The sequence below is a fragment of the Pieris rapae genome, chromosome 3 (genome assembly GCF_905147795.1).
Source record: "Pieris rapae chromosome 3, ilPieRapa1.1, whole genome shotgun sequence".
Classification (NCBI taxonomy): Eukaryota; Metazoa; Arthropoda; class Insecta; order Lepidoptera; family Pieridae; genus Pieris; species Pieris rapae.
The window spans coordinates 4,189,370-4,215,314 of NC_059511.1; the positions used below are offsets into that span (position 1 = coordinate 4,189,370).

At 33.8% G+C, this 25,945-nt stretch overlaps 2 protein-coding genes across 7 annotated transcripts; one reads left to right on the forward strand and one right to left on the reverse strand.

Annotated features, from left to right (window-relative positions):
* Window positions 1–347: 347 nt before the first annotated feature.
* On the reverse strand, window positions 348–25,943 carry LOC110997065 (ataxin-2 homolog). Of its 6 annotated transcripts, none has more exons than XM_022265037.2 (19): window positions 25,565–25,943; window positions 22,964–23,117; window positions 17,512–17,692; window positions 16,656–16,905; window positions 15,940–16,111; window positions 15,099–15,242; window positions 14,128–14,219; window positions 13,058–13,133; window positions 11,899–12,255; window positions 11,495–11,680; window positions 11,282–11,392; window positions 10,624–10,805; window positions 10,176–10,281; window positions 9,537–9,617; window positions 6,833–6,923; window positions 6,356–6,483; window positions 4,907–5,137; window positions 4,271–4,417; window positions 348–3,566 (listed from the first exon to the last, which is right to left on the reverse strand). In XM_022265037.2, the coding sequence occupies exons 1-19, from the start codon at window positions 25,600–25,602 to the stop codon at window positions 3,495–3,497; spliced, it is 2,799 nt and encodes a 932-aa protein (XP_022120729.2). In that variant the 5' UTR covers window positions 25,603–25,943; the 3' UTR covers window positions 348–3,494. The 6 variants fall into 6 exon arrangements, with proteins under 6 accessions (XP_022120729.2, XP_022120725.2, XP_022120726.2 ...); XM_022265033.2 differs by having other exon boundaries at window positions 4,907–5,149; XM_022265034.2 differs by having other exon boundaries at window positions 4,907–5,149; window positions 11,282–11,386; window positions 15,099–15,245.
* On the forward strand, window positions 7,522–8,791 carry LOC110997067 (retinol dehydrogenase 11-like). Its single transcript, XM_045634447.1, has one exon. It carries the CDS (start codon window positions 7,598–7,600, stop codon window positions 8,570–8,572), a length of 975 nt encoding a protein of 324 aa, XP_045490403.1. The 5' UTR covers window positions 7,522–7,597; the 3' UTR covers window positions 8,573–8,791.
* Window positions 25,944–25,945: the final 2 nt, after the last annotated feature.

Below are 25,945 nucleotides of genomic sequence, written 5' to 3' on the forward strand. Positions count from 1 at the left end.
CTACAAATCGTTAAAAGGAAACTATACTGAAAATATTTATATGGACTGTTCAATTCCAAAACCTATCTACTTGTAAATTTATAAACACCAGTTCACTGGCAACTGTTTTTATATTGCTTAGGATTTTGACCCGTCGGACGCGTGCCTCGATACAGGTTGACCTAGCACCTTTAGACAAGTCGATTTCTATTATATTTTTTACAGGGAAGCAGAGCGTTTCCTCTTATATTAGTGGCAACAATTTACATTAAATTCCCGAATTAAAATAGCGCGCTGGGATGTGAATAAGAGTCCACATTTGGCGCTACCCAGGGAGCACCGCGCGGAGGTCATGGACTATGCCCCCCTTCATACAAACAAACACACAACATTCACCCTCGTTAATAAACCGGTTCATTATAATTCGTAAGCGAATTTAAAAACTATAAACTTCCTTAAAGTACGTAACAAATTAAATTTTAATAGATGTACTTGTGTACAGTCTGTAGAGTTTAGTATTATTTGCAGATAGTTAGAATTAATTTATTATTTATTATTGCAGTTATTGGAGAAAAAAGATCCGACTTAGAACAGGTTGCCCGAAAGAGATCGCTTATAAGCGATTTGTACTCCATCTTTAGATTTATTATGATTTTTTGTTTTCTTATACGCAATTAACTGTAAATAAATAAAGGATTTAAAGTGCAGGATTATTGACTTGTCCTAATATGACGATTTAGGTTAGGTCTCTTTAAAGTTCATCTGTATATTAATAATCCTACCAAGCAAGTTCAAAAATTTCTTCTAAACCAGTTTACTAATGTGGGTACACAAGCACACAAGTCCACATCGGCCGCATGACTCACCAAGCGGCGGTCTAACCTTACTTCTCCAATTGATCTTCTACGAACACTTCTATGTCCAAATACTCAAACGTCAATCAAAATGCTCTGTCTCTCCATATAGCTATTCTAAAATAGGAGAACTATATAAGGTTACTGTTATATCTAAATGGCCTTTGAGTATTCGGGCAATTAAGACTCTTAAAATCTCAGATAACTTGAGCCAAAAAACCTATAATAAATACAATAGGTAAACAAATAAAGACACCAGACTAGTCTAAGACTAATATGTCCGCCGGGGACGAATATTAATTTCTATAAGAATAGTTAGTGCAAGGAATAGGATTGGTTATCAATCCGATCGACTCAATTCAATTTTTTGTAGGAATTCTGACTTGCAAACTTGAATTGCCACAAACCTTTCCAAGTGTGTTTGTTCAATATTATTGTATATTAAAATATGCTTTGTAAGGGAATATCTGTCAAGGTCGGTAAACCTACTCGAAATGCATTTTTAAGAAAGTAAACGAAGCTAATATTTCTTTACAAGATAGTTTTGGCCTACTCAGCGTGTTTAAATTATATTTAAGCTAATTCTTTCATTGGACACAATTACCAGGTTACAAAACTGGTTCCAACCAATGTTCGTATCGTATGATTAAACTTCAATGTGCCTGTAAAATATATTTAGAGACACATTTAAAATTTGGTTGCAGCTGACCTTGGACGAGTTTACCCAATGACCGAAATTTACCAAAATATATTTAAGTTCCTACATGAAAATTTAGTCCATAAAAAAAATCAATTTCATAAATACGTTTAGATTTTACAAACGTTTAGAATATGTCGGCGATTTTTATTCTTTGGCCGATGTCAAAGTCTCGAATCAAGACCTTTTTAAACAAGCAAAAGAAATTTGACAATATTTGCTTCTGAATTGAACAGCTTCCGGTTGCCATATTTAACTTAGCGGGTGGATGTAGTTCCATTACCGTGGTATCGTTTTTTTGTGAGACATTTGTCTGGCTATGTTATACTAACAGTCAACTGTAAGTTAAATATAGCACTCGTCCTAGGCCGTCTGCAATGTTACCTCTACATCTTATCAGTGACATAATTATAAGATACACTGCTGACACGAGACGTATCAACTTAATATATACGTTCGTGTCGACATTGTATTATCTACCTACTAATTTCGTTTTATTGTCACATCATTCCATCAAGAAAAATATACGCACTTTTCACCAATTCAAGTAATTTTTTGGTAAAAATTCATATATCCCTCGCCTAACATTCGTTCATACACAACTCAATAAGGCAGTCACCGTAAATATATTTATATATTATACATTTATATTATATAGGCTTACATTACACATCCGATATTCATCCGATGTAGATAGCGTATACGGCCAGATAAAAAAACATCTTACTAAATAAAAATGGAATTTTAAGATTTTGTTAAATATATATATGTATATATATATGCTAAATAGCACCAAGTTGCTATATTTACAAGTTGTAGAAGACAGAAAGCCAGCGTTATCCGTCAAAAAATACATATTTTTTGAAAAATAGCCTTGCTATGCGTATTTGTCACTTGTCTGTATGTGGAAAGTAGCAACCGGGCGCAAAAATTGAATCTGTGCCATAGAACTATATTCAGTTGATGTTTCTTTGTCTGTTCGCACAATGAAGCAAACTTCCTCAAAAGGAAATTCCGTTCAAGAATACAATTGACTCGTGATGGAAATAGGGTTTAACACTAAATAATAAATAGAAAGGTGTGGTAGAAATTAACAGTCGATAACAAAATATAAAGATCTTAAAAATGCAACGAAGAATGTCAGCTGCCACGATAACAAAAAAAAAACGAAAGTTAGACCGGCTGTCTTGTGTTAATTTCATATTTTCTTATATTGCTGTGGATATATAGAAAATCTATTAATTTCTACCCACCCAGTCCGAAAGAAATTTATCTACCTATAATACAATCCGACTTATCGACACTGTCCGTTTAGACAATGCTTTCGGATATACATATAGAAATGTTTCCCTTAATCCCGCCGTGCTAAGCTTACACTATCCTATACATATATATATTGGTAGGTACATAGCTTTTATATGGATTTAAAAGCAGGGCTTAAACTTTTGAGAATTTTGTCTGCAATATTTACTAACGCACTTTGGGCATTTTTATAGTAGATATGGTGTTTAAAATGCCAAATAAATAATAGTGTTGTTGTCTGTTGTTTAGGGAAGATAGAAATGACTAAATTATTTTGAAAAATAAATATATATATATATAATATATTTTAAATAAATATATCTTAATAAACTTTTTCTCTTCGCAAATATATTTGTTTTATAAATCGTAATATAAAGACATGATTCTTCAATATGGAATGTTATATCATGAGCCAAAAAAAGATTTAAATTTTTAATTGAACATGAATTTAATAATTCAAACAACATGATCTTAGAAAGTGTATGTAAATATATATGATAAACTGTTTTTAGTAAATAACGTAATTCCGACGTACGGCTTAGCCGTATACATTTTTAATTAAAGTTAAAACGCACCAAACAGGTGTTATAGGGCGGGCGGGCTTAGCACGGCGAGTGGGTGGTAGGGCGGTGCGATTGGGTCAATAGGCGGGAGGATGCGCTCTACGGGTGAGAGGAATGTATTCCAGGCGTGCTTGATCCTCCTGAGGGCTGCTGTGGTGGTAGTAGTACTTGCTGGAATAAAATATTTTTAAATTAAATTACAAGCAATTGACGAAGATATTACATACACCCCTTTACATTTAAACCGACTTCAACTTATAAAAAAGAAGTTTATTAGTTTGTATCTTTGTGTTGTGTATTGTTTGAATGGATACATTTCCATATTCTATAGCTAACTTTTAAGAATTATTTTTATATTTCAACTAAGCGAACAGTTCAAAATTCATCAAAATTGGGTCAGTGGTTAATCTGGATTGTTTTTCTATAATATATCCGTATATTTCTACATATAGTTATTTAAAGTTTGATGTATTTTTTATAATTAGTTTCACTATCATTACTGTTAAATTTCTAGTTCAATGCCAGTTTATTTTTAATAAATAAAAAATAAATCGAATTATAATTGATCATATTTTACGTTTTTACCAATTTTTTAATGGTTCACATCTGCTTTGCTGCATGCTTTGATCAATCAATATTTGTGTTATATTATATCTTTAGCGGTCTAAATTACTTCGTTAGTGCGTCAAACTACACGTGAACACAGCGTTGCTATAGGCGTCGCTACTGTTTTAAAAAATACGACTCCATCTCACAAAGATTCTTTACTCAACTACTACTTGTTATCATCAAGTTTTCGTTTCTCTACACAAATTGATAATCCCCTTTAGATAGATCACAAAACAGCAATGTATATTTAATAGAGCTTAATATACCTGCACGGGATGATGGTGGGGATGGTGTGGGTGGTGGGGCGGCGAGGCGGTTGGTGGCGCGTGGTTCAGGTAAGCCACGTGGTGGTGGTGATGGTGATGGGCACCAGCTCCGCCGCCCATCAGCGGACACAGCACTTGCGGCATGTACTGGAAATAAAATTATATATTTATTTATTGCACGCACTTGCACGCACAAATAAATGTGTGCAATAGGCTACCTATTAACTTATTAATGATCTCCTCCAGGTTATATAAAATAATGTATCTCTTGAGCTAATCTTACTTACACATATTTAACATTATATTTTTCTGAATTTTAATTATCTCTATTTAGTATGTTCAAAAATTGCTGTATTTTACATTAAAGTTGTTAATGTTAAATTAACACTTACATAAACTTTTTTACTTATTGTCATGATGTACATATTGTAAATAAACGTAACATCCCACACAATGGTAATATTAATTGATGAAGTATCTTAAACCTCTAAATAAACCCAATTTATAATTTATATTTGATAAGTATTTACAACTTTTAGTGAAGAACGTAACAGATGATATATACTATGTATGTGTTTAGAAAATTCTTATAACTTGCCAATGTCAATAGCCTTAAAGCTATATTGCGCAACCTACCTGGAAGGGCTGCTGCTGGTAATGGTGATGTGGTTGGTGCGGGTGTTGATGCTGATGCGGGTGCGGCGTGTGCGCGGGCGATGGCGGGGGGTATAGGGCGGGGGAGGCCGCGGCGGGCGAAGCGGAGGGGGGCGCGTATTCCGCCACCGCACCTCCCACTCCCACCGCTCCGCCCCCCACACCTACAGCTCCCCCCATGCCCACCGCCCCACCTGGGTGGTACATGCGCACCTGCAAGTCATACTGGTAAGCTAAGCTTCGTTTGAAGTATGTATCGCGAGGCATATATGGCGTGTCACAATGTCTATGATAGGAAAATTTACGTACTTTTATTGAAAAGTCCTAACAAAACCCCAACAAAAAAAAACAAAAATAGTTTTATACTGATATTCTAGAAATTAGTTAAAATTAATGAGTGCCCCGGTTACGATTGTATCTCGATAAAGAAATAATTATGTATTTATTAAATGTAATTAATGATAACTAATGTTTAAGCATCTGTGTTTATTTAATGTATATATAAATGTATCACTACATATTTAGCAGCTAAGCAAAGCCGTAAGTCAGGCTAACATTAAAAAGCCCACTTGAGCATAAAAAAATTAAGTGATTTAATTAAAAGCGTAAGCATTAGAATGAGCTCATAGCCTGCCCAAAATGCCTACAGGTTCGAATAAAATGAGATTATACAAAGAAAGAAGTAATGTTTGCATACGCAGTCAAATTCTAAATACTTAATAGTTGAAATGATAAGATTTAGTACAGAGAATTTTAATATAAATTGTACTATAAATAAAAAAGATAGCGGGTTCAATGTGGACCGAGTCCCTAATAGGCGCCAAGATTGGATAATTTTGAGAACGTATTTATCAAAGGAGCATGTAATTAAATAGCTGTTTGACAATAAATACAGATCGAGACTAAATAATATATTACTTTAGGCATATTAACTTTATGAAATTGAAAGTTAAACAGCATCAACGGCCTATTATATTTGTATATATTTGTTTGATTACGCAATTATTAATATATTCAAAGATTCTTAAACAACTCGGTTCCTTTGTACCTAGGGAATATTTGCGACGGCGAAGGCGAAGGTTGATGCACAGAAACACACAAAGACGCTGCGCTTACTGAATACTGTCACCGACATAATATACATCTCACATGTTCGCAGAGTGGGTTAACAGTAGGGTCGATATGTTCTATCTTATGTGTTTAATATTTAATAGTTTTTTTGATATTATCGTATTAGCTTAATAAGGATAATGTATGTATTTTTGTGAATAAATAAATAAATTGCTAATCTTTAATTTATAGTGAACAAAACCTATTATTTGATGATACCGCAACAATTTCGTTTAAAAATATTGAACGTAGATTGATTAAGCTGTAGAAAAAACAAAACAAAGCGAACAAATATTCAAACTTGTTTCTGTGTATACGTACCATATGCGGGTACTGTAGAGTGGGCTGCGGTGGCGCTGGGTGGGGATGTGGGTGCGGGTAGGACACGAAGGGCTGCATGGGCGCACCAGTCAGTAGAGGTTGGCCGGTCGCTGTGGCTACCGGCATACCTAGTAACAATCATATGCATATAAAAATATATACCCTCCGTGGGTTAAATACTTACTGTCAATATTTTATGATTAAAAGTGTAGAAGTTATAAATATGTATATACGTAAAAAATATCGCTATAAAATTAATTAAAGGGCCATTCAAGTATTACATAAGCATATTTACTGCAATTTATCCCCCCCCCCCCCACTCGTCAGCAAAAGTAAGCAAATCTCTCAAAAATAAGAACATTAAAACCCCCCCTACATATAGTGCTTACGTAATTCTTCAACGGCCCCTATGTAAAAAATATAAATCTATACTATGAATAAATTATACATGTATTTTATAATATCAACAAACCAAACCTTTTCTGAAGTTCCCCCGTGGTTGTGTTTGCAGAGGCGCATGTTGACCCGCAGCGCCTGCAACGCCGCCACCGGGCATCGGACCATATATCTAAAGCATCATTAGTATCACGTAAATTACACTACTACTTTTCCTATGTATGAATTTTAGTCACCCGAAATAGGGTCAAAGAGGCAGACACTTGATAGTTACCGACCTTTTTAATGTATATAGAAAGAGTGGTTGTTAATATTTTCTTTCCAATTCACAGTAAAAAAATTATAAAACAGAGCTTTTTCAAAGCGTTAGGCAAAAAAACAAAATAGTGTTAATCAAAAATATAGTTTTATGCCGTTATGTTTAAAAATACTTTCAAGACAATCTAATACAGAGAATACAAGTCCGTCAGTCGTCGTCGAAGAATCGTAGCACTCATCGAACTATAAGAATCTATTTCCTGATTGTTTTATTAAAATTTTCAGACTAAAGAAATTATATTTCATAGTTAAAATAAATTTTTAGTTATGTCCGACGATAAACACTCAAAGTAACTAATATAAATTTAGAAAATAATTTAATAACAGACACAATGTCAACCGGCGTTGTGTAATTGATACACACACAATATCTAAACGTGACCTCATTGACGAGTAGAGGTGATCTATTCTATGATTTATTATCGTTGCAAACACACGCTATTAATTCACAATTAAAATAATATTAAAATTAAAAACTCTGATTACCATTATCTAGAGATAAGACAATCAAAGTTCAACTGTAACAAAATGTGGCTGTTCTGGTTATTAGTCGTAGCTATAACAATAAAAGTATTTAATAAATTAACATCGGGAAAATGTTACGCAGATACGGTAATGAGTGGCAAAGTGGTGGTGGTAACTGGCGCGAGTGGAGGTATCGGCTTCGAAACCGCATTGGAGTTAGCAAGACGAGGTGCTAAAGTAATAATCGCATGCAGGAGTCACCAGAAAGGAGAGAGAGCGGTCCGAATCATTAGCAAAATAGCCAAAAACAAACGGGTACGCTACATACATTTGGACCTCACATCTTTAGCGTCCATACGAAAGTTTTGTGATGAATTAAAGGCCACTGAAGCAAAATTGGACGTGTTGATAAACAACGCCGGAGCGTTTTGCACGAAACGACAGAGGACTCCCGATGGTTTATTAAAAGATGAACAAATCAATTATTTTGGACCGTTTCTATTAACCATTCTCCTAGTTCCCATGTTGAAGCGGGTCGCATCAAGTCGTGTTGTACTAGTTTCTTCAGCATGGCACAAATTAGGAAGGATTGAGAGAGTCAATGATGAAAATGCAGGTTATATACAAGCATATGCAACTAGTAAACTATGTAATATATTGTTCTGTAAGGAGCTGGCAAGACGCTTAAAAGGTACCGGGGTTGTTGTGAATAGCTTAAATCCGGGACAAGTGAATACGTCATTATATAGAAGTGTAACCGTTTTGGAAAAATTAAGAAGTCTAGTGCTATACTTCTTTTTTAAAACACCGTCAGAAGGTGCACAGACATCTGTGTATTTAGCAGTATCAGATGAGTGTGATATGGTGAGTGGAAGATATTTCGAAGACTGTAAAGAGGTGATGCCTAGCTCCAAAACTGAAGACGAAGATACAGCAAGTCAACTGTGGGCGATGAGTGAAGAACTTGTGGGTTTACAGCCAGATGAGTTAGCCCATGTGACCAATTCCAAAGGGATGGTTAGTGGGGAGTGTAATTAGGGAAAACTGTAGTACAATAATAATAAAGATATACTCAAAGGACACTTAAATTTTTTTAATAAAATTTAAACATCTTTGAAAAGTAAAAGGTTTAAGTATTAGTAAAAAAACCACTGCAACACCACACATTATTTTAAAATTTAGTTATTTTTTAAAATCTTTGTAAATCGAGACCTAAACGAGTGACCAGTACCATTTAGTAAAATAATTATTTGATTATATCATTTTTAAATTATTAATATATAAAATTAGATTATATTAAGCACTAATCACTCCATCCCATTTATCCACACTCCCTCACCGAATCATGCCTATCCCTCTTTTCAGCGAGCACCAGTATGGGAGGCCCGTACTGGCGGCACTCACAACTCATCTCCATGGGACCATTTGAATGCTATATGTAAAGGCTAATATAATTCTCTTGCTAGAGAAACTCATATAAAACATAGATTCCTAGTTCTATCTTCTTACAGAGATACAATTTGGCATAAATAAATATACTTAAAAGAAAAAGATCTTTGCCATTAAGCAGTAAAATTCAAGCACAAATGAAGAGTATCGATAAATTAAAAGCTTCATAGTGATGCGTTCTGCTATAAGAGAAATAATTTGCAGCTAACCTACAAAATCATCATAATATTTCTTGAAGAATTATATAAACATTGAATTGTTGTTCAACCTACTCAAACCACTTTTGATTGCATCTGCTTAATTTTCCTTGTCAAATATATTCTCAAAAGGTGCCTTCCAAAACAATATATTATATTTCTTTGAAACCCGCTATGGCGTTACTGAGTAACATTTACTTTGTAACGCCATATTGCAATTAATTTTATTATCCGACTTCGATAAGTTTCGATGCGAATATTTATTGAATATGCATACAAAATCGCTGGAAGTTGCAAAATACCGGCGTAGTTACTAACTAAATGTAGTTTATATTAATATTTAAAATTTCACGAACGGGATGTGGATGCGGTAGATAAGCAGGCGGCTGTTGTGAGGCTGCCGCCGCCGCCGCCATTACTGCAGCATATGCGGGAATCTACAACACAATATTTTATGGAAAAAAAGAATATTGTATTTGCTAGTAAAATAGTTAAAGCAGAGAGTTAATTGAATATCTGAAACAGTTAATTAAAGATTGATATTCAATCAAGTCGCTAAAATTCCGTCACACAAGGGAGTGAATGAAACGGTTAACGAGTTTTCTAAACGTTCCTATGCTAACCTAACCATTTAAAAATAAAATCTCTTTCTCTCTTCAGTTCTTCACTGAATGAAGAAATCATGGCGGAGTCTTGTTTTACCATCTTGTTTTAAATTATTTAACAATACGCTGGCCTTCGATCAGACAGATAAACGTTTTCTACGCTGCTTTATTTAAATCAAAATGCTAGCGACTTGATTAAATATCGATCTTTAATTAATTGTCTTAAAAAAAAAAAAAGATTCAATTAGCTCTCTGATTTGTCGCAGTAAAGTAGTAATGTATTTACTTTACTGCGACATATATACAATATATATATTTAAATGTAATAAATACAATTTAATGTTATGATATTATTATTATATTTTATTACAATATATCATCGTTAATTACCATGTGAGGTCCTGGCGGCGGTGCAGGCACATAGCCGCCTACAACGTTCAACCCGACCGGTCCTACACCCATATTGACGCCCACTGGAGTTCCCGGCGTATGTGGCCTGCAATATGATGAATTTTAATAGGGACATAATATTCGCGACAAAGTAGTGTAATACATTACACACACTACAAATTATTTAAACCTAATAATACATCCAAGTTAAGCATTAACCTTTTGTTTTTTAAATTGGGTTAATAATAAGGTCACATTATTAGTTCCAATGTCAGTTGTGTAATGAATAAACAATTTATATTAAAGCTTATTGTAATTTCTATATGTTCCCACAGAAGTTGAATATATAGTAATACATTTTCTGTTTAAAATCTGTTTCTCAGATGGAAGATTTAACTTTCCTTTTATATTAAAGTAAAAAACTTTAAATCAAAAATGGATAGTTCACCTGCTGTGCGATGGTGTAGTAGGACTTCTTGGTGTGAAAGTCTTCGCACTGGGATTGAACTCCTTTGCGTTGGGGTTCAATGTGGATTTCTTGAGGGTGGCAGTAGCACGTTCTACTCCGGGAGAACTTGCTTCGGGAGACCGACTCGTGTCCTCTACTTCTTCCGTGGGGACAGGAGGCGGCTGCAAGACATCGAGAAATAAATTAAAAATATAATAATAACAAAGTTTAAAAAGTAATACAAGAAAATTTAATTGACTTTATTCAAAGTCACTTTCCGTCTATTAGTATATCTTTAGTTTCCCTAACCCAAAACCTTACAAGTAAATATCAAATCAAAAGCAAATTGTTAAAATTATAGTAGAAAACCCATTATGAACATAACATGATTTGATATACTAGTTTGTCATGTTTACGTTTTATATTATGAAAGATATCGATGAATTTTTTTTTTTTTTTTATAAAAGCTTGCCAACGGGCACACTGATATATTGGCAATACCACAACAAAATACAATTTTTAATGTGACAAGCAGGGCAGACATGACATATACAAAGAGATCCTACATATATTATACATTATTAAAATTTCAAATAAAAAAAAACTTGATAAACTGAACAGAATTTAAAAAATGTTTTACTATCCAAGCTATTATTACCTTGTGATGCTCTGGTGCCCTTGCAGGCCTCTTGTGGGGCTCTGACGGGGGTCCTACGTTGGCTGATACCTCTGGAGGACTCGGCACTACTGGGCAGGGCTGGGGCTGCAACTGACAGACAATCATTTTAGACATAATTTTTAGAAAGATTTCACTATATATAGGTTCGATTACGGGAACAATAATAAACCACGAGGTCTCAGATATATTTACCTGAGGCTGCGGATTGTGTACGACGACAGGGGGCTGTGGCTGTGGTAAAACTGGCTGTGGAGGCTGCGTGGGCGGCTGCTGTGGCGGGGCCATCTGCGCGGGTGGGGCCATTTGAGGGGGCGATGCTTGCGGCGCAGGGGCCGGTGACGTCACCAGTTTGAAGTCTTGATGGAACTTGCGTAGATCCTGTAAATTAGTTTTGTCATGAAATGTTATTGTTAAGGGAACCTCTGAAACTGTATTGTCCTACTTCAAACATCCAATAAATTATATGCTCTATGTCTATATAATTTTATGTTAATATATTATGTATAATATCACATACACATAATGTACAGCTTATACTTTTAACAGAACCAAAAGTAAGACCAGTTGTATAATAAGCCTTTGTTTGATTTCAGTACCTGAAACTCCTCGTGCCTGCGTGGTTCCCTGGGCTCCCTCTGCTCTCTTGGTTCCCGATCACGTTGGTCTCTTGGATCCCTGGCCTCCCGTTGTTCCCGTGAGTCCCTGTCTCTCTGATCTCTTTGGTCCCGTGATTCTCGGTCTCTGGGGTCACGTTGATCCCTAGGATCCCTTTGGTCTCTGGGGTCCCTTTGGTCTCTGGGATCCCTTTGGTCTCTGGGATCCCGTTGGTCTCTGGAGTCTCGTTGGTCTCTGGGGTCTCGCTGGTCTCTCGGATCCCGTTGATCCCTGGGGTCTCGTTGGTCTCTTATATCTTGAGAGCCGTGCCGTGATCTACCAGCCTCTTGTGGCCCGCTCTGAAGAAAAAACACAAAACATAATTCCCTACACAATCAACATTCCGGTTATTTAGTTTTATTTTTTCAAGGTTTTACGAATAATAAATAAATCTTATTGTAAGGATTGCAAAAGAGAAAAACTTAAATATTTTACATACTTTATTTTAAAATCATATTTCGATACATTATTAAGGAACTATTCTTTAAGACGTTTTAGGTCACTTTCTATAATTCCAAAAATAAATTTAGAATTATTTCGGAAAAACGCCTTCTGTATGGCAATTAAAATTTACAATAGATTACCGAAAGAACTTAAAGATCTTCCGACAAGAATCTTTAAAAAGCGACTTAGTGCATTACTTTTAGAAAAAACGTACTACTCAATAAACGATTATTTGTGTGAGACATGGTAATTTATATAAATTTAATTATGTATGATAATTGACTTAATTGATATGAATCTGACTAATAATGTAAAATCTAAACTAAGATAAATTTGCGCGCCACTGTGTGTGGCAGAATATGCGAACGACTGACAATTGTACCACCTTGACATTTTATACCATATTCGTGCAATGAATAAATTATGATTATTATTATTATATTAAAGTTATCAAAATAATCCGTTTAACATTATCCACACTGGAGGTCACTACATGAACCTTTCGTGAGGTTGGAAATATTTGCCCCTAGATCTATGCGATACATTGGGCCTATTATGGAATCTTCGATTAAATGAACCCCAGTCTGATGATCTACGCCCATTAAAGGAACTATTAAGCGGTGCATTAGTATGATATGGTGTGTATCTGTTACTAACGTGATGGTGATGCGATGGGAATCCTTGCCGTGGCCCAGAGGCACGCGGTTCGCCGTTCATTTTGCTGTTTGATTGTCTGAAACAATTAATATTTTTGTTAGTACTGTTATGATGTACGTTAAGGAAGTCATGTTCATGTGAGTGAGAATGTCAACAAAAGACAAAATCTGTTAAATTCTGATTAGTCAACGGCATCTCTAGTCCAATAGGCGTTGACATGCGACATTATACGTCATGTTAGGGCCAATCACAATTGAGAGCAATGCGTGCGTCATTTGTTTTACATTCTCATCTTCCCCGAATATATTAGGAATCCAGAGCTAAGTTATTAAATTAATTTAGTTATGAAAATTGATTGTTAGATTTACATACTTGTATTTTATCTTAACGACTTCTGAACGAATAACATTTATATGAAGAGATTCGAAAAATGGAGGTAAAAGTGGTCGTAGACCATCTATTATAGTTTTTGATAGACATTTTTTTCCCAAGACCAGAGAAACAGTCGTTAGTACATAAAATTTCGATATTCCGTCATATGCAAGGTGAATTAAATGAATTTAACTATATATGGTATATTATCAATATACCTGTTCTATTCATAAATCAACTCAACATATCTATATTTAACTAGCTGACCCGGCAAACGTTGTTTTGCCATATTTTTGTGCCAAAAAATTAAAGTTTCTAATTAACAAGAAAAACATAAGGGATGATAGTAGAGGGGTGAAAATTTAGGGTTGCATGTCTTTTTAAATGGTGTATCGTAAAAAAATAAAAACGAAAAGTTTGGTCTAAAAAATAAATAAAAAAATTTAGGGGTGGACCCTTAACATTTAGGGGGATGAAAAATAGATGTTGTTCGATTCACAGACCTACCCAATACGCACACAAAATTTCATGAGAATCGGTCGAGCCGTTTCGGAGTAGTTCGGTTACTAACCCCGTGACACAAGAATTTTATATATAAGATTTTACATTAGCTTATTTTCGGTTCTACGATAGGAAGCGAAATTTTTGAGAACGTATAATTTTATATTAGCAACTAAGTGCGGTTCATGTACACATACGAATGCGAATGATGCGGGAATGGTGGCGGGTGGTGGCCAGCCGCTTGCGCCGCGTAGCTCTTGTTGCCTGGTGTGCCGGATGGGTTGCCCGACTGGAATAATAAAATATACATAAATAAATAAATAAATATGGATAGAGTTATTTAAAATAAATTTTAAATAACTCTATCCATGGTTGCTTGTCGTTTAAAAAAATCAAACACACAACGACACGCAATACTCGTCGAGCGAGTTTGCTTATCTTACCGAAGCCGCGTACAAATTATTTGAAGAAATCTATTAGGTATGAGGGTGTGCAATTATTTAACCAATTACCATCTCAAATTCGCAATATTGGAGTGTTTGACAAATTCAAAAAGGCATTAAAGATGCATGTTAGAATGAACATAGCTGACTAAAATTGTTACGGCTAATGGCGACGTGTATCTCGCTCGTATATAATATATACATATTAATATTAAGTTTCTCATGTAAATAAAATATTTCTATTTTGTAATGAGAAATAAAGTTCTTTAAACATTATACATTTAAGACGAATTGATTTGTGTAATTGTGCTATTACTCTACAAACGTTAAATCTACAAAAGTTTCATTTACTAGAACTATTGACTATACCATATTGTTGTTAATAATCAAATCAAAGTTAATTTATTCAATTTATATGCGACTTAAGGCATGCATATGAATGTCAAAAACGTTTACAAAATTCGCGAAAGAGCAAAACTACGCCATCCGTTCGCAAAACTACCAGGAGGTCTTTATCTGAGAAGAACGGGCAAGAAACTCAGCAAGTTTTATCCTCCCTACATACAATAATTAAAAGCTGTGTTAACTTGTATCACAGACTATTGACTCAATCTTAAGATCATTAAATAGGTGACAATAATTACAACAACTCGCACAAACATATTATTATGATATACAGCGAGAAATTATATAATTTTAAGATATATAATAGTAAGGATTGTTACCGTATGTTCATCCCGTCTGTCTGCGGGCGGTGCTGGTGGCGTAAGATGGTGCCGAGGTGGTCTTGGGTCTTTGTCTCGGGCCTTACCACCCCCGGGGGACCCGCCCCCGTTTCCTGATTTCACTGGCTTGTTTACTTGCTGTTGCTGCTAAAATTGAAAACATAGTTATATGATAACACTACTTATATTTTACCGTCGTTAAAACACGTTTAAATATTATTATTTTAAAACTGTCAGCGTATGTAATATCAGATAGTTACCGTAATGGTAGTTTTTTTTTATAGAACAGGCGGCAAACGGGCAGGAGGCTCACCTAATGTTAAGTGATACCGCCGCCCATGGACACTCTCAAAGTTATATAAAATCGGTGTAAAAATATTGAACCGTTGGAAATATTATAAATACATGTTAATCATAAAATGTAAGAATATTTAAGAATAAAATTTGTATAGGAAAGGTAAAAGACATGCAGTTTATATAACAAATATTACAATTAAACACCAGTACTAATCTTACAAATTACCGATTGTAATAAAGGTTATCAGACTTTTTAAAATTAGAGATATGTAACAAATGGTCATCGCCTTCTGATAGGGCTAGTACATATGTTATTATTGTTTTTCTAAATGTACATATTTATTAACACTTCGTTACATTACAATATAAAAATTGAACATATTTAAATGAAAAGAACTGGCGGCCTTATCGCTTTCGAGCGATCTCTTCCAGGCAACCTAAGCTACAAGGCTACCAAGTCTGTTAAAAGTTTTTGACAATTGACCCAATTTGACAATAACAATATGTTGATTAAAAGGTAATATTTTGTGTAAATAGTTGTTACCTGTCCTGGCTTCCTCTTATTCGGTATAACATATTTGGGTTGCTCCTGTTGCGGCCTTACTACAGCTGCGAATCTTTCTTCTTCATCACCGTTTTCCAATTCAATTCGAGCTTTGTATGTAGCTGTTCCTTCTATTTCAGCCGCTATTTCTTCAGCTTTCGCTTCAGCTTCCCTGTAAAAAATGGTGTTTAAAAATCCGAGGAATAAAATAATAATCGGATATAATTTATATGAGCCAAGTCAGATGAGCCGCAACTATAAAATAAAGCCCAAGTTTATTAACATGGTCTGTTTCTCAATGTCCGGATAAGTTCCAAATAAGCTATTTATTACTTATTGGTAGGATAAACTAGAGTTTGATGCGTTTCACGACTGTCAGATAGCGCTATTTGTCATGAAACGCGAAGTTTCTTATTCGGAACTTTTATCTTCCAAGTAATTTATGTGTTGCATAGTTATTAAATATTCTAATAGCAAAGGTTCAGTAATTTTAGAATATATTCGTTACGAACATACAAATCTTTCGTGTTTATAATAGATACCTTATAGTTACTATAAACGTCTTCATTTTCACTATTTGTCTTATAAACGTCGTTCAATTCAAGTATAACAGACAAATGAACATGACATGAACGGAACTTTAAAACTTTTTCAACATTCCCTGGTCTATACTTATTCCTATACTTATACCTGTAGACTATATTAATAAGATTTACCTGTAATCCTGTGTGTCCTTCCTCTGAAGTTGCAAAGTATACCCCGTTAATGAATGGTCATATGTACTGTGTACGCCATACACTTCTTCATTCTTACGGAACATGTCATTTGCGTCCCAGCCGTTGGCTCGGTGGTCTAACTCTAGTTCATCGAGCCTAGCGTCCCCATTTACAGAGGGTGAATCACCCGTGTCACCATCACAACCGTCCCATGGCTCCAACTGCCGATCTTCGGCTGAACGGCCATTACCTGTAAGTTGGTAGACTGTTATAATATGTTACAAAAGAATCATCTGATGAAATAAATTTCTTTTTAAATCTATTATCAAGAATAAACTTAACTTTAGAGAAGATAGCCTTGATATTTATAATAGTTGTTATGTATAAGTTTTGATAAATAAATTTATAATAAATGAAGTTGGCAAGTGGCGTTACAAATTTTTAGGTTTGTGTCAGATTTGTGTGTATGTTTAGTGATCATTTGTTTTTTCACGGAAGTGAAAACTTGCTAATAGGCAAGTGGAACATCAGAGTTCTGTGCCTGACGCACGCCGTGGATGCTTTGGGTTTAAGGCATCTCGGTTCCCTCACTTTATTTTCCTTCACCGTACGAACTCGTTAAATGCGCACAAACAGAAAATCCAATTAGTGCACAACTGGGATTCGAACCAACGACCTCAGAAATGAAAGTCGCACGCTGAAACCACTTGTTCCAGAACACTGTTTATTCAATTCATTATATGCATTGTTATTACAGACACATTGAATAAATAAACACTACCGCGTGATAAGCCAGAAAGATGGTGTCGAGTTTTTTGAACCAACATTTCCAAAGATTTACATAATAAATTCTTACCATTAAATTTGCTAGAGATAGCACTATCTGTCTGAAACACGTCATGTGTGGCATATTCGAGGTCTGCGTCTTTTGCCCGGATGGACACCACGTCCTCGGGTTTGAAGATTAATTTCTCAACCACAGAATCCACCGCCACTACACCCTCTTGGTCCACGCGGTGGGCTACTTCTAGAACAATCTGTAAGTAACAATAATATTAAATACTTCCGCCGCTTAATTTTTACTCATTAAAGTAAAAATATAGTCAAAGCGGATCGATTATAAGATATAATTTATATGCTCGAATTAAAAAGGTTTATCAAAAACAAATTAAACCAGCAAACTAAACTATTTATGAATATTAAAACGTTTTTTAATGAAGTACCTCTGATTAATCATAATAAGTATACGATAAATAAATAAATAAATAAATATAGCCTTTATTAACAATCATTTAAGTTACATTTTATCCTACTTCTACTCTATACACTACTTATGCTTAATAACGAAATTAAATTAAGGTAAATGTAAATATTATCATATAATTTCCCAATAGACACCGGTTTCTTGATTGTCTTGCTTTTCAGCATAGGCCTCCCCAAGTGTTCTCCACAAAGATCTATCTCTTGCTTTCCTCATCCATGTGGCTCCTGCCACCTTTTTAATATCATCTTCCCATCTACGATGCTGTCTACCTTTACTTCTCGTTTTATGTCTAGGGCACCATTCCATAACTTCTTTGGTCCATTTTTCCGTATTGCTTCATATCAAATGCCCGGCCCATTTCCATTTTAGTTGTTTGATTCGGTATTTTATGTCTATAATTTTAGTTTGTTATCTTATTGTTGTTAATCGAACTTTGTCTTTTAGTTTTAAGTTAAGTATACTTCTTTCCATTTGATGTTGACAAGTTTCTAATGTTTGAATATTTTTGTTTGTGCAGCTCCATGTCTGACATCCGTAAGTCATGGCAGGTAAAATAAATTATATTAGTATACGATAAGTATACGATATTTATTTCTAAAAAGGAGTTCAAGTCATTTTTAACGTGAATAGAGCAAATTTTTTTGTTAGTTTCTTTATTATGATATTTTCGGGTATTTTCCAATCCCGGCTGTGCACAAATGGAATTTTCAACTATGTATACATTTAATATGCCTACTCAGAAAAGGAGGATGTGTTGACATAACCAATAGGATCGGGAGATCGGACGGGATACTTTTCTTTCTACATCAAAATGTTTGATTGCGATTACGCATTTATGGATAACATTCAAAAGCTATACTTCCAAGAAGCATTAAATTCCATAGTGGGTAAATTTATTCACTCGTATAAACTAGGATGGTAGACACGTTAAACATTTAACACTCTTTTGTGCTTGGGCTTCAAAAATTCAAATTAAAATTAAAAAATCAAATTATTCCCGTAAGCCCCGTAATTTTTACGTGTATAATTTAGAGCCGTAACAAAGGACAGATCCAGGACGCTCGCATGACAAATTACAACACATACAGACACTAGGAAGTTTGTCGAGATAAGCGTGATTCATCACCGGATCATGAACTACGTATTAGATTACATATGAAATCTTCTTTGTTAGTTTTTCTGTTAGTAACTTGACGATTAGTTGCCCTTATAGCGAGACACCTCTGTATTAGATTGGTACTGGAAAATAAACTTAGTTGGCATGTGGTTCACTACAAACACCGGCAACTTCTTCAAAATGGAAACCCATAAATCATTGGGCAGACAAATAAATGATTACGATTGTCATAAAAATGTATGTCATGACTATAAAATCTATGCTTCTCGTAAAGAATACCAGTAATGAAAAAACAACTGGTCTATCAATCATGCGTACTACTTAAATTAATAAATTTTAAAAAATCTAACTATTCGCTATGAAGACGCAATATATAGACGATATTTGAAATGCTTAAACGCAACCGCTTATGTAAGTACTACCGTCTCCTAGAATCGATTAACATTGACTGCAATATTTGGGTCACCCATAAATATCGGTTTTATGCAACAATCACTTAAACAATGTGTAAGTAAGTTGTTTTACGCCATTATATGCTTTAAAATCCATCGTCTAAAATTGATTTTATTTTGAAAGAATATCAATAAGAACCGTTCAATTATAGTTTAAGTGGTGACATTTTTTGTGATCCACTTAAGCGTTTAATACATATTTTAACAAAGTATTGTTTTGTTATGTTTCCTAAAAAAGGAATTCGGATATTACTGAAATGTCTACTACCTACGCGTGGAGATAACAAAATTAATATCGTAATACATTCATATAGAGTACAATAATTAAGTTAGAACAGACTTGTAGTAAGAACATCCACGTTTAAAAAGACAAAGTTGATTTTGTATAATTTTGCAATATTATCCGATTGAAAATGTGCCTATCAGACAGAAGATTTTTATCAAAATTTATTATAACGAATAATATATATGTTGTACGCGGTAAAACAAAAACGGTAAACAACATTTTTTCGCATCATGTTCGAAATACAAAATTACATTTGAATCGCTCTATTGAATTATGAAAGCGTATCAATGTAATTTTCGCATAATATTATGTGTTCACACTAAGTCTAGAATCTAGACAAAAAGTGAAAGTAATAAGATCCGGTTCATAAAGATAAATCATTATTGGAATTATTGGGATTTGTATATCAATACGATTTCTAAGGCCCGCATTTCAGATATCTTGAACGAAATCTTATACTACTTTTAATTGTCTATTTTTCAGTTTTGAGTTGAACGAAGTTTTACACTACATTACGAATTGGGACAATCGCGACTTTTAAGAATTGAAAGTTGTGCTGATAAGTAGATGAGTCCGTTACATTTTTATTTTCATGTCTTTTTAATAGGTTTACCAATCCCACGTATGTCACGACTGAGTATTATTATATTTATGTGTAAATGATCAATCTCTGTAGCAACCATAAAGTAATCGGATAAAGGCATAACAAACTATTGTTTATTAGAATAATAATTTATCAGTGTGATGAAAGCGTTTCTTTAAAGTTAAGAGAATACCAAAACGAACCAAGAAGATGTAATCGAGGGGTCAGTATTACTCTCTGAAGACCACAGAGGAATGCTGGTGTCGAGCTCCACAAACCCTGGTAACCTTAAGAGTTACCTCAAATACTTAAATTCGGTATTCAGTTGTTCTTCTACTCTACCAACCAGTGGTGCGACAACCCTTATTATGCTATGGCTTCATCTATTTCGTGATCATTTTTTATCTGTATATCTAATCTGATCTCCGAATCAGGTTTCATTCCCCGACACCGACCCGTCTAAGATTTCCTAACGATGTTATGATGAAGAAACGTTCATTACTGTGCAGCCGTGACAGGAACGCAATGATTAAGAGCAGCAGGACCACGCGGCCCGGCTTGCAATACTGCCTAACTTAAATTGTGACAACTAATTAAAATGCATTCTAACGACAACACTAAATACAATATTATTTTATTTATTTGGGCCAGTTTCACAATGTCCGGATAAGTTCCAAATAAGCTATTTGTTACTTATTGGTAGGATAAATAGTATTTTTGCGTTTCACGACTGTCAGATAGCGCTATACGTCATGAAATTCGAAGTATCTTATTTGGAACTTTTATCTTTCGAATAATTTATGTGTTGCATAGCTATTTGGCACTTTATCCATACATTGTGAAGGCCTATACAGGCCCTTCATTTGATTAAACAATCTTTATTTAACATCAGAATTCACTACAAGTAGGTGAATAACATTATTTTCTTTGAACCCGTGTACCCGAAACCACCAAACTGGTCGTGCACCGAAACCGCCGAAGACACCTGCGCAGTGGGCGGTTGTCTAGACTTAGTTTAATTTAATCTGCTAATCACATTACCACGCTTCATAATATTAGCAACTTTTGATTTTAACACCAGTATACCAGATCAAATCGCTCTCGTTTCGTAATTGGTCACACTTTTATTAGAGTTTATGGATTATTGTGAACATAGCTCATGGTTTAGAACACAAAGACTAATCTTGATTCCCCCTACTGCTTTTATCATACTGTTAATGTACTATCATAAAAATATTAAACCTTAGTGTGAAAAACCGTATAGAAAATTAAAATAATAACTTCTCTGATTTTAACATAATAAATATTTAGTTTATACGAGCGTCACAACTAGTCTATTTACGTATAACAAATGTTTACCAGAATAGTTTAGCCGGTTATTATTAAATAATAGTTAACCCATACTTATAAATTAACATTAGATATAAGTTATTCACAGCAATGCAATAATATAAATATTGTATGTACTAAGACACTGAAACTGTTGCACAATACCGGACAAAGAAATCTTTTGTATTTTGCCGGACTATATTTATTTTCTACAACATTTTAATTATGATTTCACATACTACGGATATAGCGCACCAAGTACTTACCCGCTAAATACATAATAACAATGACTTAAACATAAATGGTTCTATGATATATCAAATCTATAATAATTACAAACTAATGGAATATAATGAATAATTCGTATTAATGAACTGATATGTTGCGTAGTCAAAAGCCGGAAGTATTACTAAGATTGATGCTCCTTTGCTGCATATAATAATAAAATACCGTTTACTAATAGAATTGTTAAAATTCATTTTGAAATTGTTATTGAAATCTATGCTAAACTGTTAAATTCAAATCATAATAACAATCTAATCTTACAATAACGTCTTCGAAGACACACTTACCTTACAAACAATGACTGTGATATGTGATTTAATATTTCTACAAATAATTATAATTATTGTGACTTTGGCCACATTTAGTACTATATTTAATACTATCTATAAGAGTATATTAGCAATTATTATTTAGTTATCGAAACATTTACGTAGAAAAACATAAGAAAAATATCACAAACAATAAACAGTGCTTAGCGTGCATGTATTTCAATTTTAATTGACTATGAAGAATATTCATTCATTCATACAATATGGACTACATAGTATCTTCGTTACGAGTGTTTGTAAAAAATAGCCGAGATCACAATGCGTATATCGATTCGACCCACTTTGCAGTTTGGTAGATAATACGGCTATGCAGTCTGTGACCGATGTCTTTAAAAATAAACATTATCTTTTTTAGAGCTATTGTAATAATTCTCTTTATTTTATTGTTTAACTGATCTGCCATATATTTTTTGGCAACTGGAAGGGGCTGCTCACATTGTATTTGTAAAATGTAATATTTGTTATTAATTCTTGAGTAAAGTATCCTAATGGAAATTATTAATATTATGCGCAGAGACTGGACTACAAACCTCACCCTAAAAATGCTAAACCCTACTTTGTCTTATTGAGTGACATGACATAGAAGCTGTAAAACATATATGCTGGATTAGCTCTTATATTAGACCATAAACAGTCATAGATATTAAAAAAAAATAGAGTTACGTCAAAGTGTGAACTGAAAGTCTTGAAGACACCCTCCCAGAGACCGCCCGAGGGTGTTAGCACTTGCACGATGTCTCCGACATGTGAGGTCATGGCATGCATGAAGTGTGGATTGTTGTAAACACCCTCTGCTACCACACGACCTCGTGGTGACCTGAAAGAATTGTTATATTAAACATCTCCAATACCAAAACTTTTGTCCGTTAAACCGGCATTCACCCACCCTCAGATTCAGTCAAAGTTCAGCGCTAATTTAATTAGCATTATGTCAAAAATGTACGGGATTTAACATAATTAAAAAAAAAATCAATGAAACTCAGGACTTACTGGTAGTGAGCTAATATAGTGTTCAAAGAATAAACATGCAATATAAGCCTCATCATATTGATTTATTGTACATGTGTTTTTAAACTAAAAAACATATTTGTGTGTAAAGATAATGTTCCAATCACATGTAGTACAAAGAAATAACAGTATAAGATAGCTAATTTGCAATTTTAATTAATAAACTAAGGGGAAACATAATCAAATACCATTAAAATATACCGTTACTAATGACTTGCTAATGTGGAGAACATTTATTTGATACAGGATATATTTTCCATGGAATAACGATTAAAATAATAAACACTTACAATGTTTTTTAATTTCGAGGAACTCTCTCATAGCAGTAAGCCACGTTATTATTTGAATGAAGGGACGACCAACATACTATGGACATTGTAAATTTTTACAGGTTCGATGTTTATAATTTTTAGACAATAAATTAGAGGAATTCAAAATAAAACTGGTTAGAAATCAGCGCAGGGTAACTAACAGTTGCCTTTATTTTACAAAATAAATCTGGACCTGTTTATATGGATTTTATATGTTTTGTGTGATGATACAGTTTATTTAAATATAAAAAAATATGATTTAATATATATTTATTATTGTATATACAAATATAAAAAAAGTTTTGCTTGTAAGCCATGCAATTTTATGCAAAATGCAAACAGAGCGGTAGTCCGATAGGTAGTGTATATTTTTGTGCAAAATTAACATACCAACACTGTTAATTGTGACAATACCTACCTTTCTTTTTTGAAACTTTCACATTTATCAAATTAATAGTAAGAAAGTAGGACAGCACTTAATATTAATACTTTTTTTGCTATAGCATTAACATGTAAATAAGTAACCAGTCCAAAAAAAGGGCATAAGTAACCAGGGAAAATATTCGGGTTGGGTTTACAATTCAATACCTTGAATTTGATTATACTGAGTATGTACGAATCTAAGCTAAGTAACAAATCTAAGTCTAACAAAAAACAAATTATTATCTAGTTCGGTTAGGTTAGGTTAGGTATTGAATTGTAAACTTTAACCATGGAACAACTATAACCACCAAACAACTTGAATTTATTATGATAAAAAATCATCTTTACTTAAATAATTCAACTCAAAATCAGTTTTAGAAAACATAAGTTTATAGTGCTTGTAGTTCTTTCATAGAGTCATATCAATAGGGTGATGTAATCATTCCAAGTATTTCATTTCTAATATATTTTCTATATTGGTGAAATATAATGGACCATTTTATAAAACATTTTTTTTATAATACAGTCAGTATCAAAGATTCACCTGAATGTGACTAGGTTATAAATATATGTGGGTACAAATCTTTGCAGAAAATTTTACAATTCACTGTTCACTATCAGTTTAGAATAATATCACAAAATGTTAATATTTACTATCCATTAAAAATAATACAGCAAATGATTTACTTTAATATTTGTATAAAATATGTAGTTAAGAATAATAACACAAGTATTAAGTAAAGAAACAAGGACTTTGGACATTTGCCAGAAAAGATTTCTTTAATTTAATAGGTGAATTTATATAGCAGTATTGTTGTCCTAGTGAGAATTGTGCAACTCTCAACTCTGTATCCATGAAACATACAAATATGCATCCATGAGGTTTTATTTCTATGTACACAATTTGTATGGATATGGTGAATGTTAATATTATGACAACACATCTCTTAGACCCAATCATTTGTATATAAGACTGCTCACCTACTTGTTTATAAAATAAAATAATAAAAATAAAGAGACATACAATCTGAGAAATATATCATAAGGTATAATAGTGCCTCTGGAACAATAGATAAATTTAAATGGATTGTTTTAGTTTTAAGGATTAATAAAACATCAATCCATCATAAAAAAAATTAAATTTTAATATGAAGATATTGCCTAAGTATATTAAATTCATACTGTATGATATTGCAAATGTAATTAATGAAATCTATTAGGGATCAGCTGTTCAGACAGAGCTATATTAAACATAGTGAGTTTGCAACAAAAGTAGGACAAATATCTATAGCTAGACAACACGTTAGACGGCCGCCGCTCATATTTAGCACCGCGGCAAAACCTAAGTATTACATGCTTTTGTTTACACTTTTCTGATACAGTAGCCATGCTTATATTAGAAATACTGTCAATGTGACGAAATAAACGTCTTTTTTTGTACCTGGAACTGTATGGAGACACTGGCCAAATAACAAAGACAAGTCATCCCATTGCTGAAAGTTGGTGTATTGTAAACTATTACCTCGGTGGCCCTTGGCGATTTTTTCGTTTGTTGTTCATATCTCCTTCGCCCGACTGCCCCGGCGGGTAGGCACCTTCTCGTCTACGCGTAGGGACCGGAATTTTGGCTAATTATCACTTCTTTCTTTTACAACACAGTCCTTTCAACTTTCGCGGATGCACAAAACTGCAGTTGAAATTAAGAGTTAACACTCAAAATGCGACAACAAGGATGCATCGATTTCACTAAAGTCTATAACATTTGCCAACAAATATAAAATCAAATATATTTGAATACAAAATCGCAGTTCAATTTATTCTCGGGAACTAATCCCAAAAAATAAACGGGTTGGCAGATTTCTCGTGCCTGCAATCAGCGCAGGAATACAACATGGCGCTGTGA